The 14,406-nt window shown below is 43.8% G+C and overlaps 1 protein-coding gene across 2 annotated transcripts in view; it reads left to right on the top strand.

The window, feature by feature from the left end:
- robo3 (roundabout, axon guidance receptor, homolog 3 (Drosophila)) overlaps positions 1–12,532 on the top strand; it is a 96,279-nt gene extending 83,747 nt beyond the window's left edge. The window contains exons 15-27 of one of the 2 annotated variants that reach the window (XM_069713710.1): positions 473–597; positions 837–1,020; positions 1,512–1,754; positions 2,367–2,406; positions 2,611–2,750; positions 2,841–3,125; positions 3,736–3,880; positions 4,391–4,609; positions 5,775–5,971; positions 6,165–6,272; positions 6,866–7,018; positions 8,601–8,743; positions 11,648–12,532. In XM_069713710.1, coding sequence (XP_069569811.1) covers positions 473–597; positions 837–1,020; positions 1,512–1,754; positions 2,367–2,406; positions 2,611–2,750; positions 2,841–3,125; positions 3,736–3,880; positions 4,391–4,609; positions 5,775–5,971; positions 6,165–6,272; positions 6,866–7,018; positions 8,601–8,743; positions 11,648–11,659 — 1,994 coding nt within the window. In that variant the 3' untranslated portion in view covers positions 11,660–12,532. Of the gene's footprint in view, positions 1–472; positions 598–836; positions 1,021–1,511; positions 1,755–2,366; positions 2,407–2,610; positions 2,751–2,840; positions 3,126–3,735; positions 3,881–4,390; positions 4,610–5,771; positions 5,972–6,164; positions 6,273–6,865; positions 7,019–8,600; positions 8,744–11,647 lie in introns of both variants that reach the window. The other variant, XM_069713709.1, reaches the window with a different exon arrangement.
- The last annotated feature ends 1,874 nt before the right edge of the window (positions 12,533–14,406 follow it).

Genomic DNA, 14,406 nt, shown 5'->3' with positions numbered 1-14,406 from the left:
GGTTGTCTGTGACACTGTAGGCTCTTGCAAATGGCTGCTCATTAGCCTGTATGACACCACATGAATCTCAGTCATGGTATCTCATTTTGGGGTTAATTTTATATCCTCTGGAATTTGGGTTCATTTATATCGATCACTATTTTCATTAAATTCAACCTCCGCCCAGCTGTTTTAGCAGCCGGGGGTTGATATTGGTTGATCCAAACTCCAGATTAAAAACAAGGAGCAGACAGTTTTTGCCCTCAGCACTCTCGGACTTTGGATCGACCTGCCTGAGTAGCTTTGTCTGGCAAAACACATTAATAACTTGAATAACCCTCGATAAACCATCATTTCCTCTCTTCGCTTTTATTGCCTTGAGCTGAATTCGTTTTTGCAGGTTTTTTTGTACTTGTTAACCATTTTTCTGCTCAGTATCGCAATTTTAGCATGTTGATGGAATGACATGAACGCTGTCCTCCATCCCACACAGTCCCCAGCGCGCCGCCCAGAGCTGTTACAGTGGCGACAGTGAAGCTCAGCAACAGCTCCAGCATCAGTGTCTCCTGGGAGCCGCCGCCCAGTGAAATGCAGAATGGCATCATCCAGGAGTACAGGGTAAACACTCCCCGGCCTCGTCACGTGTCTTTTATCTGAAGACAAGAAGTTCTAAACGTGTGCACACAAACAGAGCACATATGGCACAAAGGGAGCCTCCATTCACACACACACACACACACACTGCTTGACTCTGCTTTGATGTGGTTGTAAAGAGATAAAACATTGCAGAAACGTTGAAGTACCTCAAAATATCACTAAAACAGAAAGCAGCTGTTTCACACATTGTGCCCAAACAGGTTTGGTGCGTGGGCAGCGGCGGTGACAACCAGACGCGCTACTACATCAACAAGACGGTGGACGGTAACACGTTGTCCACGGTGCTGAAAGGCCTGATACCCGGCGTGCTGTACCAGGTGGAGGTGGCGGCGGTGACCAGCGCTGGCGTCGGCACTCGCAGTCAGCCGGTGTCTGTCCTCATCAGTGAGTAACACGGACTAAACCAGCAGATGAATAAGCCGCAGTCACAGAGACAAACGTTGTTCTGCAGGAAGGTTAAGACGAACTCCGCTTTTTAGTCCCCACAGGATATGCTGCTGACTTTTTGGACTCCATGACTTTTCCTCGAGCGGTCACAGGGCAAAGATACTCATAGTTCCCAGAGGATGAATCCTACTCACTTTAGTGATTCTGTCAGTTTGTCTCTTGCACCACCACCAACTTATTTGACTAAATATGTGGTCCAGATGTTCATGATATGGGTTATCTAGTAAACACCATGCAGGAACCCAGGTCCAGCCTCAGAATGCTATGTTTTAGCATAAGGGTAATGATTAAGTTGCATTGATTGCTGTTTGGCTTTAAAAATGTTAAAACTATACAATATTAATTACATAGAATAAAAGTAACAAGTGATCCACGAAGAAGATGTTTTTATGTCCTTGTCTTATTTTGCCCTCCTCTCCTTCCCCCAGAGCTGCCGGCTGAGCAGCCCTCGGTACCGGGCGGGGGGGGCAGCGGCGGCGACAGCGGTGAGGAGAGCAGTGTGAGTCTGGCCGAGCAGATCACCGACGTGGTCAAGCAGCCGGCGTTCATCGCGGGCATCGGCGGAGCGTGCTGGGTCATCCTCATGGGCTTCAGTGTCTGGATCTACTGCCGTCGCAAGAAGCGCAAGGAACTGAGCCACTACACCGCGTCCTTCGCCTACACACCAGCAGGTCAGGAGCGGTGGTTAAGATCTGGAGTTTCCCATTATTGCTAACCTGAGGCTCTCCCTGTCTGCTGTCTGGGATGACGCTCTGCACTTATGAAAGAAGTCATGGAAATTACCTGTGGAAGTGCAATTTAGATTGCTGCCAAAGGCATCTCTTTTTTAAATACCTTTTTGTGAGCCAGTATGATTCTTCTAAATTAAAATAATGAACAGTAAAAGTCTTCACAATGTAATTCTCACGTCGGCTAAAGTTGAGCTTCAGTACTGTTTTAGTACTTTCGTGTATATTTTGTGACTACCTGCTAAACAGAAGGTCCTACTGTAGTTTACAGTGAGTCTGTTCACTGCAGCAGAGATCTCCGACATGAGTGTGTCAGCACAGCTTGTGTTTTCTCTGCTGTAACATGTCCACTTCTTTACCATACAGCAGATACATTTCACTCTGTGGAGAATTGAACCCATTTCAGGGGAAGTGAGAACAGCTGACTCTGGAAAGTACAAGCGGAGTCGAGATCGAACAAAAAGAGCAAATGGAAGCAAAGTAGTACACGAAAATGTAACATGCATGTTTACCCCTCTTCACTCCCCCCCGCCTCTTTCTCTCTGTCATTTGCAGTTGGATTCCCTCATGGAGAGGGATCAGGGCTCAATGGAAGGTAATTGATTTTTATCCTACATTTATATTCTGTTATGGATCTGGGTCCCGTCGCCTCTTATTTTGAATTCACATCACGTCTCCGATGTGTTTAACGGAGTAAAATACAGGATTTTCCCTGCTCGTCTGTATTTCCATCTGGACAGTTGTTGCTGCTGCATTGTTTCCCACCATGTGTTAAATTAATGCCAGAATGTCTCTGTAGGCCCGGCGTGCTGGGAGGCAACATGGGCAACTACCCGTGGCTGGCAGACTCGTGGCCCACCACCAACCTGGTCCACAGTAGTAAAGATGCTGTCAACTGCTGCACCGCCAACCACGACACGGCTGAGAGATACTACAATGGTAGGAATGTCTGTTCTTGGGTTGTTAAAGGAAAGCAAGACAAATCAAAGCAGGAAAGCTGAGCTAAAGAAAACCTCCATCTGTGTGTAGAAGCCGGCATCTCCAACTACCTGAACCAGACGGAGAAGTACAGCATGGGAGGCTCCACCGAAGGTCCCATCTACAGCACCATCGACGCCACCAGCGAAGACCTGCACAGCTTCACCTACGCCCAGCACACCTCCACCACCCCCTACGCCTCCACCTCCATCATGCCTTTCACCAACAATCAGACGCAGGTGCCGGCGCACGGTGGCGAGCAGCAAGACGACGGGCACTGGATCGCCCAGCCGGGCCCCTCTGGAGCGCAGTACGCCCAGCCGGACCGCTGCAGCGGTGAGGACGCCATCAGGGATCCATCTTTGTTCTGTAGCTTCAAGCATGATGATGTCTTTATATGCTATATTTTTTTATTGCAGTCTCATATTTGGCTATTTTTTTTTACCATTTGTATATTTTATATAAACATTCTTTCGATCATATTAGAAGTGAAATAATTTGTCTATTAATTGACAAACAGAAAATGAATCAGCAACTAATTTCATAATCAGTTTGTCTTTCATGACAGTTTTTAAGAAAAAGTATTTGACGGCACACCTGATATTTTGGAACTGTTGGTTGGATCAAAAGAAATTTGGAGACTTAAGGAAACCGTGTTTTTCAGTATTTTCAGACATTATATAGATAGTTAGTTTGAACCCAGTCTATCATCACTTTCATAGTGTTGTGTGTTTTATATATGTGTGGAAGCAGTTTGGCCAACGTTGGTTGTTTTTAAATTGTGCTAAATGGAAAAAGGTTTTCTAAAATGTGTTATTGTGTCGCCCACATATTCATATCTGTGAGCCACAGGCCTCCTGTGTCATGTGACGAATCAGCTCGGTGTGACGAAGCCTCTTTTTGAGTGAATCACTGCATTTCTTTCTGTCTCTGTTTTGCTCTTTAGGTAAGCCCAAGCAGAAGGCGATGGGTAAGGCTGTGAAGACCCCGTCTCTGACCTGGATGGAGTCCTTGCCTCCACCTCCCATCGGAGAGCTGGAACAGTGTGAGCAGGACGAGCAGCTCCCAGAGCAGGAGGACATGGACATAGGGTGAGCCAGACTCCCTCGCCTCCTCTCTCTGAGTCGTCTCTGTAAATTAGTATTACTCTGCTGCATCATCACTTAGGCTTAGCGTCGTCTTCAACAGGCACATTAAGTATCGAACCCAACGTGTCTCTTAAGGATGTGGCCTTAACTCGGTTATCTCACCCTCGCTCAATTGCGTTTGTGATTTAGCTGTTTTCGCCACCCTCGAAACACAATTAGTTGTGCTCGTGTTTACCACTCGCTCTCCGCAACCTCAGAACAAAACTGCCATTCAGTCTCACTCTCGCTGCAGCAATCCCACCCAGCTGGAGGTTTAGCCTCCTGCAGTTTTGCCAACAGCAAGGCCTGAAAGAACATCATGAATGTTTAAGTAGCCTCATAGCTAACTGGATTTAAAAAGCTCCACTGAACAAACAAGCTGCTCCTCGACTATATATTTTAATATCACACGAAGATGAAGTCCACCTGCTGCTGTACGCCGTCGAGATGACCGTCTTCTTTTTTTCTGTGCAGCTCGGAGGAGGAGTGGTGTCCGCCCCTCCCAGAGAGGACCTACCTGATGGAGGGCTGTGAGGACGGACCCCCTCCCCCTCAGAGGAACCACGCCTCCTCTCCGGCCACCTCCTACAGTCACCAGTCAACAGCCACGCTCACCCCGTCGCCCCACGAGGAGGCCAGAGCCCCCCACGACCACCCCCGCCTCAATCAACTCGACGGCCAGCAGCTGTCACGGTATGTGAGCGGCTCGGTACCTCGTGGTTGTGTTCATATTTGAATGACCTGTATGAATCTATCATGGTCGTAATACACCAACCTCTGGTCACATTATGGCTTTTTAAAATACATTTTTGAACGCCACCCATCGATTTTACTATCCACCTTTTTTTTCCTTGGACTTCTTACAGGTCATAAGTTGAATTCATTATAAATGAAACGCACCCTTTATCTATTGAGTAGTGTTATCAGATTTGACTGACAAAAAGTAACAATATCAGAATTATTAAAAGGTTTCTGTGTCTATCCAAAACATCTCATCTTAAATATCAGCAGGAAACTGAAATTATTTAAATGTTAGAAGTTTTCACTTTCAGAAACAACATATACAGATTTAGTGTTTTATGTCATGGGCTACAACTTTAGCCAGTATTTATTTACATTTAAGAAAATGTGCTAATAGCATTTCTTAATAATGAATTTTGACACCGCCAATCAGGCACTGTCTTCTAAAACTTCTGTCCCTCCCTTACAGTGTGAAAACCTCTGAAATACAATGTTTCATAATATATATATAGATATATATATATATACTAGTATTGTCCGGGGAAGCCCCTCCTAATGGTACAACTACCGCCATTAACAAAAACCCAACTAAACCATTTTTTCCTGCCCAGTTACAGTAGCCCAACTGTTCTGGCAACACTGGACTGGTATCTTATTGTGCATAACAATGTCAGCAAATGTATAGAGACATACTGTATAGTCTCATTTTAATCATTTATTTTTTTACGCTTCTGCTGCAAAACTTCATATTTATCACATTAATTTTGTCATATTGAGACAAAATTGCATTAATGGATTTATTGATTTTTATCTTTACAGCAACACTGCACTCTTTTAGCCCAGTGGCTAATGAGCCAAATAGCCATGTGGTCATCAGCCAAATGGCTCAGCCCTCAACCACAACTTAAATAATCATTTAAATAACAATAAAACAGACAACCATTAAAATCACAAGAAGCCAGTCAAACTTATTACACAGCCAAATAGAATATAAAAATCATGCATGCAATCTGTTCTTTTTCACTTAAAATGAAAGACACCGTGCACCAAGGATTTAGCTTGTGGTTTTGTTGATTTGTTCTCTCCTGTAACACGCTGCCCTCACTTCCCATAGCAGAAGGTTACCCTGCGGTCCAGTGCCAGTTCCCCAGGCGCCGAGCCCGCCGCTCACCCAGTCCAACTCCAACCTCTCTGGCCAACAGCATCACGGCTCATCAGAAGTTGGCACGCTGCAGTGCCAAAGTCCTGCCCACCGCTGCCTCCACAGCCAGGGGCCAGCTCTCAATGAAGACAACGTCAGCCCGACTACACCCGGTAAAATGACTGGTGTGCTCACGCATGCAAGCCTGACACACACAGAAATGCAGAATAACAAACAAGAGCATGAAAGCTGAACATACAGACATGCATCTGCCTTAAAACTACCTTATTCTACCCTTTTCAATCTAAATAATCCATATGTGTCGTCTGGTTGTTGTTTTTTTTTGTTGTTTTTTTCCACATACAGTGCACAGTCGCTCGTCCCCAGCAGATACATGCACTCCTCCCAACCAAAAATCAAGAGTGAAAAAAAAGGTGTCAAAGAGTTCAGCATACAGAAGAGATATACAAGGAGGTGAGGGGAGTCCTTCAAATATGAGCTTTTCATTGTCGATATTTTCTCAAATTCACTGAGCGTTCTTGAATGCACAGAGAACAGTTCATTATTAGAACAGTATTATTTTGCATGTTAATGACAATGACACTGTCGGAGGGTATTCATGAATGACAGCTCAGTAGCTGAATATTCAAGTCATGTTCTTTGTCGGTAAGTGAAAATATTAAAATCATAGGAATCCAGCATGTACACACATATATTTTACACCATCTGTGATTGAACACAACTTTGGTACAAGTGTGAGATCTTAGGCAGGTGTTCCTGATTATGGATTTGAGCTGTAAAGTTGTAATCTTATATTACAGGCAAGCGGCAAGTCAGAGGTCATTTCAATTAACACTTTTTCTTAAGGAACATCAGACTGTAGTCGTATCTCTGGTTCTTTCAACTGTGTGGCAAGAAAGAGACAAGAAAACCAAATTCTCTCAATCTTTTCTTCAAAATAAAGCTACAATTTAACAGAAACTTAAATGCATCCAGTGAAACTGAAAGAAAAACTTCTCTACCTCACAAACATTATTTGCGCCTGACTTTTCTTTACCTCGGTTCAGACCTGCCCCCACCTCCGGAGCCGCCCCCAGAGGACGGCAGGCTGAAGGGCCCTCAGGCGTGCATGGAGGCCGGCGCTCTGTCCTCCCTGGAGAGGATCGAATGCAGCAGTAACAGCCACCAGCGGAAGGGTTCGGGACAGAGACACGCCGACAGTAAGACGCAGTTTTCTGCAGAGTCATATTTCAGTCATAAAAACAAATGTAGGACAGAGTGTACGTGTGCCCGCTGAAATAATTCACTCCTTGCAGAACTGAGAAAAATAGATGAAAAGACAACACTTGTAAATTCTGCTGAAACAGAGTAAAATGTCCTGATGTAACCACAGTCAGACGAAGCCTCTCTCACATAATGCTGTATCATGCCCTTCTACTGCACTGCAGTGTTTTCTCCTCCAGTAACACCAGTAGAGTGAAACAGGACTGGCTGGAACACATCGTTCCTTATGAAAAACTTTAAAACATGAAGCTGTAACAAGCGCACACATCACAGCTTCTTGGTTATAGTTGAAAACACAAATTATGCCTTTTAAAATCCAGAAATCCTGCAACACACTGTTGCAGAAAATCACAGATTTTAAGAGAAAATGTCCTGTTTTGCTTCAGAGGGCAGTCACACTCTCATGACCATACCCAGGTTCACAATACGGGCAAATAGGAATTTACTGCATGCGTTTCATCATGAGGAAGTACCCCGGACTCCATTATTTTTCTTAACTTTCTGTCCTGTTGAGGGAATGTGCTCGCCCCTAAATTCACTGTGTGGCTTTATGGGTCTGGGTACCCTCCATAGGGAATCGTTTGCATCCAAGTGGACAAAGGGGAAACACAGAATGTTCCACTTTTCAAACCAGTTTGACCACACGGGAGCACTGCAGAAGGAAATAAAGAAATGCATGCAGAAAAAAGCATGCACATGCTGTTGAATTTAAGATGCTTTATTAGAAGCTAATTCAGCTGGTTTGAGTGGAGATCAACTATGTGAGTAAATGTTACGAAACATGGTTCTCTCTCCATTCTCTTGGACAATTTCATTTAATTTGGTCAAAGTAGCTCTGAGAGGAAAAAAAAAAAAAAGGTTGGAGACCTCTCTATTGTTTTTACTATTTCATCAATTTCATTGAGCTATTATAACCATTTTTTTTGTTATTACTATTTCAGCATTTTTTTTTTTAATGAACTTCTAGCTTTACTTGTCCACTAGCCTGCTTTATATCTTTCACTCACTTTGTTTCTAATTGTGATATTCAGGCGTTATATGCTGTGGATTAATTCTGTTTTATTAAATGACTTTAGCTGCTCCATAATCGTTCCAAGTCCCCTCTGAGGAAATACAACACAGAGTAAACTGGTTTTAAGCTAACACCGAATGCACCAAAGATCGTCCGTTCAATATGATATCTGTGGTGGATGTGGTGTCGACACCTGTTCCCAGCTTTCACAGATTTGAAGCAGACTGTGTGAAACGACCTGGACTGCAACTGTTTCCTGTATTTACTACAGACAGCAATGAAGTCAGGAGACAAAAAACAGATACGACTCTCGTGAAAAAACGAGTGGCTGCATAAAAAAAAAAGTCTCAGCCTGAAAAAGAGTTGCCTAGAACAGCTTTGAAATATCTAAATGAACCTTCTTTTTCCCACCGAGACACTCGGCTGTGTTTAGACCGGCAGGCTAGAGGCCTTCACTGTGAACCTGCTCCCCGTTAATCTCCTCTCCTTTATCTTTGCCTCACCAGGTGAGGAGATGATGGCGTACAGCAGTAAGGCTGGTTACATTTCCAGGAGTCAGATATCCAGTAACTGCTCGACCACAGGGAGCTCCTCGTCCAGAGGCTCCACGGGCTCCAGGGGGCTCAACTCGGCCAGGAAGCACAACGAGGTAGAACACAGCACGGCTAATTGTTTTATCACCGGAGAGCGGCTTCGTTCAAGGAAAGAAAAAAAAAATGTCACCTCCAGTGGTTTTGATTATTGATGTGTTCAGATACTCGTGGGAACGAAGCCCTCTCTTACCTTAGAGGTTCATGTGGTTCAGTTTTATCCGCACGTCATTACTTGCGCTCCGTAAAACACATAATCTCGTATGTGCAGGTACATGAAGAGAGCTTCACACACCATCATGCTCCCAGGCTCCAACATACAGATCTACCATTACCGTCTACTCGGAAAGCTTTACAGTAAGAAACAATGTTAAGCGCACACATGCCCACTGCTCTCTCTGGAGTGCACTTCTGAGGGCACACTTCACTGTGGGAGCGCTCCTTTAAATGCACCCCTGCAGGCTCCCGCGAGACCAGCCGCTGTCTTTTATGGCAGAGCAAGCTGTGCCAGCCGAACGGAAAGCTCTGCAGGGATTTTGTGCAAGTGAGGCAACACTTACAATGTTTGACATTACTGTACCTGTAGACAGAAAGCTAGGAGCCGACAAGGGCCTAATGAAAAGTGATGGAAGCTGGTAAAAATACAAATCATAACCAAGTCCAATTTGGAATCACCGTCCTATATTGGAGCAGACAAAAAGATCCAAAAGTTTGTTGGTTTGGTGGTTTCTCATGAAGAATAACTTTACCAAGGGATGGAAGTCAAATGGAAAAAAGAAAAGGTTGTAAATATTTCAGTCTACTTCTGAGGACAATCAGCTCATTAGTAAATTCATAACAAGCATACAACAAATGGTTTTCCACTTTTAAACTGACATTATCACATTGTACATTAAAATATTTTAAAATGTACGTTTTCACGTTTCTTTATTTAACATTGTCTTTTGCTTTACTTAAGTTAAAGTAAAAAGAAATTTACAAATTCAAGTCCTGTACTGAAAGCTTGACATGAAGAATCTGAATTACTTGACAAACGAACCTGCATAAGCGTGGCTGTAAGAGGAATGGCTCATGTCGCAGCTTTGATGATTTTTAGTGCTGTAGTTGTTAAGTTTAAAGCTGTAACCCGAAGCGTCACCATAAAGCTGCATGTGTGAGGAGACAGAAAGACGGTCCGGTCACGGGTCACTTCTCAACACACATCTGACATGAGAATGTAGCAAAGTGACCAGTAAAAGTGACACACACACACACGGACAATTACTCTTTTCACTCGTTCTGCAAACACACACACACACACACACACACACACACACACACACACACACACACACACACACACACACACACACGGCTCCCTTGTATCCCAGCTCAACCCCCCCTGTGGAGCAGCAAGTAACACCTCGCCCCCCCACCCGATACCCCCATCTGACCCTCGCTGGCCTTTTCACGGCTTTCCAGGGACATGAAAGCATGAACCTCGTCTGCAATAAAGTTCGGGGTGTTTCTACAGGAAGCCTGGTTTAGGTTACCTCTTCCTCATGCGGGGTTCCTGCCTGCTTATCTGGCCTTTAACCCAGGCGGTCAGTCTAGTCTGTCTGTCCTCGGCCCTGGTACATCTGCTCTGAGGCCGGGAACTGCTGCGATATCGCTGTCCCATGACAGCCGTGTCTGAAACAGGGAGGGAGACACACTAACATTAAACCGAGGGAAGATTTGGGTCAAACAGAAGACTCTAATTTTGAGAGGCCAGAACAAAGAACGTTAACTTGTCAGTCAGTTCAGATTTAAGAGAACATGATAACCCCGTTAGCGTCATGTTGCAGCCTCATTATTGAGACAGAAAATCTTCTAAACACACGAAGGATGTGTTGGTGTTTGACTGACAAGCCTTTTATGGTTTATTGTAACAAAAATAAAACGTGACTTATGAACTCCATCCGTTCTGTTCTTTTTTAACCTGCAAAGCGACAGCATCATAATTTAAGAAACTCAGGAATGATTGTAGATTTAAGAGTGCTTCCCACCTACCTGCAGATGGCTCTTGGGACCTCTTTCACAGAGCTTTTCATTCATATGTGTATTAAAACATGGATAAAATGTTGCTGTGGAAATGGTTGCGGTGCATCATTGAGTCACTCTGGGGTTGCAGTCAGAAGACGCTGAGGCAGCTCAAATCCAAAACAACCTACCTGTCAAGTCACTTCAAAAACTGTACAAGTTTGAGCAGAACGGCTGCTTTCAAACCAAATATTCATTTGATTGAGGTTTGTTTGTTTGTTTTGTTTTTCCATTTTCTGCACTTTATATGAAGTTAATTGCTTAAAAAAGCATTTATGCTATTGTTTTTGAATGCACCCTCAATTTATTTTTGAAACTTTGCAATTGAACACTGAAATCAAAATAGATGATGTGTATATTCTTATACGAAGTGTGACTGAAACAGAAGCTTCATTCTCTTACTGAATGATCCCAGTATGAAATCTTTACACTTATAAGTACAACACACTTATAATCCCTGTATTTTTGATATATAGCACGGCTTACAGAGCTACACCTTGTTACTTGAAGATGTATCAGAAGTGGAAATGTCAAGAAGCATTTAACGCGTACCCTTTCTCTCAAGTGCTTCCGTATAAAACTTTACAACATCCATCATTACGGGGGAAATGAGGCCCAGATTGAGAGGAAATAGACTGAAGCTCTCACCGCTGACAGCACAGCAGTCTGTGCAATTGACTCAATCTTCATGATATGAATAAAATTGACCAATTGTGATATGAAATTATGGCCAGTATGAGTCTTGTGGTGCAGTCTGCTCCCGGTTTAATGTCTATCAGTTTTCACTTTGCTTTGATGTAGTAAAAAAACGATGTTTTTATCTGCCTGTGGGATCCGTGATGTGGAGCAGCGTCATGCTCGGCCTTTAATATTTCACTGATGGGATATTTCTCTCTCTTCAGGAAATGAGATAAGGACAGCAGTGGTTTTGTGACCTTGAATGCCTCCATCGTCCCTCCCCCTCCCCCATCTTTCCACCGTGGACACAATGAGCTGAACAAAAGGAGAAGTGAACAGTTTCAGGACTCCAGACTTGTTGCCATGTCAGTGCTGTGAAAGACAGAACAACGGACTCTACATGCTGTTTTTGGTATTACTATTATTATTTATGAGCTATGGAGTTCACTCCTCCCCCTTGCTTTGTAAATACCTGTGTCTGTACTGTTCTTTTGTGGGCTCTGGATACAGGGGAAGAAACGTATATTGTATTTATGAGGGTTAAAAAAAAAAAATCACAAATGTAAAAAAAAAAAGAAAAAAAAAAAAGTCCTATAAAAAAACCATGTCTTCTTGAATGTGCCAACTTTTTTGTCAAAATGTATACTTTTTGGAAAAGCATTAACTACTGTTGCACTCTTGTTGTGATGGCAAAACAACAGAAAATATGAAGCACAAAGTGTGTTTGCTGGTTGAAAGGGGTTGTCGGAAAAGCCAAAACGAGCGGGTTCTCGCTCCCGGACGGACGCCTCGGCCCTGAGCGCCCCCTCCCGTCGAAATCCCTGCACCCACATAGTCCGCTGAGAATGTCATACTTTTCTATGTTTCCTCTGGTTCATCTGCAGCTGTGTGTTAGCAGACTGACATACAGACAGGCTTTATGAAAGTTTGATTGTAATCCCTCCCGCTCCTCTCCGGTCTCTTCTTCCTGTCTGTCTGAGAGACTGTTGCTGCAGTTGTGAGATAAGATTTGCATATACTCCACCTCAAACAAAAACACGACTGTGGACTGACTTTTTTGTACTCTTGTTGTTTTGTAAATGTACAATAAAATACATTTGCTGATCTGAGTGCGTTCTTGTTCTTTTCAGGAGGTGTAGCAGAGTATGAACACCATCCCTGTGCAGTTTTCTGAATCATGTCTGTTCCCTCCGTGACGTGTTGCCTTCCATTATCTGGCATGTTTAGTATTTGCAGCAGTTTGTCCCCCTCATGACTCACCTGACGTTGAGGTCACGCAGGTAAGCACACCGTTGTCAGACAGTAAAATAAAAGCCAGGAAAATACAACTGAGCTCCAACTCGACCAGCTACAGCAGGGAACTCCAGCTTTCACATTAACGCGTGAGGAATACTGGAGGAATAAATGTTATAACATATAACTGTATGACTCTACCTTTTTCTGCATCGAGTACATTTACTTTGAATGCTTTCGATATATTGTTCTGATCATTATGGTGGCCTTCAGAGCTCAATGCACAGCGATGATAAAACACATGTAAATAATGCATTATATATATATATATAAAAAAAGAAAAAATCATTTGAAAACTAAAAATGCTGTAAATTCATAATATTACATTAAATTACAACAACGAGCTTCAAACAGCACAGGCTACTAATGAGATGTTTTCCAGGGGACAGTAAAAAGTGACGGACACAGCTGGAACATTGTTAGTTTTCTATCGGTGCTCTTGTATTGCACTGCTATTCTTATCAGATTTGCCCAAATCTATACAGTACATCCAGCTCTGAGATTCTTCTTGAATCACATTAAGTCGGCTACAAACGTTGTACTGCTGTGCATCAGAGCCAACTTGTAAAACTTTCTCAACACATCCAGCATCTAAACTTCGTGTAGCCTCGAACTCCCCTGCCACACTTTCTAGCAAAAACCCTGTGCCCTACTGCTGAAGTTCTGTTTGCTTCTTATTCACCTAATGCCTCATTCTTCCCCGGCTTCACCGAGCACGGCACCCGGGCGAGTGCTGTACGCGCCGAGGAGCATGAAATTGGCCGAGCTGTGTGCTGTGAGAGTGCAGCACACACTCCCTCCTGCTGTCCACCTGAGACGAGGCATGCGTTACCCTGCAGTGCTCTACAGATGCTCGGCACGTCTTGGCATACACAGACTCCCTCACTCCCAGGCTCGGGCTCACACTCAGCTGCACATGGATACAGTAGCCCAGGGTGTGTTTCTTCTCTCAGCGCTCTGTGATCAGCTGAAAGCTGCATGATGAGATGCTGCAGCACAGCTTTGTTGCCGTCCACAGATAGAGATGGACACATTCGAAAACCTTCTGAATGCACCAAGGATGTGTTGGTGTTTGACTGACAAACCTTTTATGGTTTAGAGACACTTTAAGACTAATTGACACACATTAACCTTCACCCTGTTGCAGTATATTAATGTTTCATGCTAACAATACACACAGCCTGAGGGGAACAGAGGTGCTAACTGCATTTATTTATTAGTATGATTCTACATGTATGAAAGGTTGTTGAGATGAGAACAGGCTCATTCTCTGTTACTCTTCAGATAAATTGGATTTGATGCAACACAGCACAGAGAGTTCTACAGCTGTCCTTTCAGATGAACTTCTGTGTATGTGAGGACCTGATTTCACAAAACACAATTACAGAACTAAAGTGAAATGAAATGAAATGGGTCCACTGAGGTGGCCTCAAAACCAAAATATGCTGTGCAAAGTTTTCCAGCTGCATCAGATAAATGACAATCAGTCACTGCCAGTTCACCTTCTCTTCAATCCGCTGCCTGTGATGTGAGCTGTGATAGGACCGAGCCCCCTGCTCCTTCCTTCCTTCCTTCCTTCCTTGCTGTGTCCCTAGGAGTGAGACCCTTGTGTCCTGCTGCTTGGGTTTTTAAGGGAAGAGAAGGACAATCAGTCATTGATTTTAGCTGGGGCTAATTAAGCCCCTTCCAG

Source organism: Brachyistius frenatus, unplaced genomic scaffold (genome assembly GCF_029030835.1).
Source record: "Brachyistius frenatus isolate BFR_SWC_R1_liver_20210118 unplaced genomic scaffold, ASM2903083v1 Contig_121, whole genome shotgun sequence".
Lineage (NCBI taxonomy): Eukaryota > Metazoa > Chordata > Actinopteri > Embiotocidae > Brachyistius > Brachyistius frenatus.
Note: the sequence above shows the minus strand (reverse complement) of the source record. Positions and strands in the feature narration are given on the sequence as shown.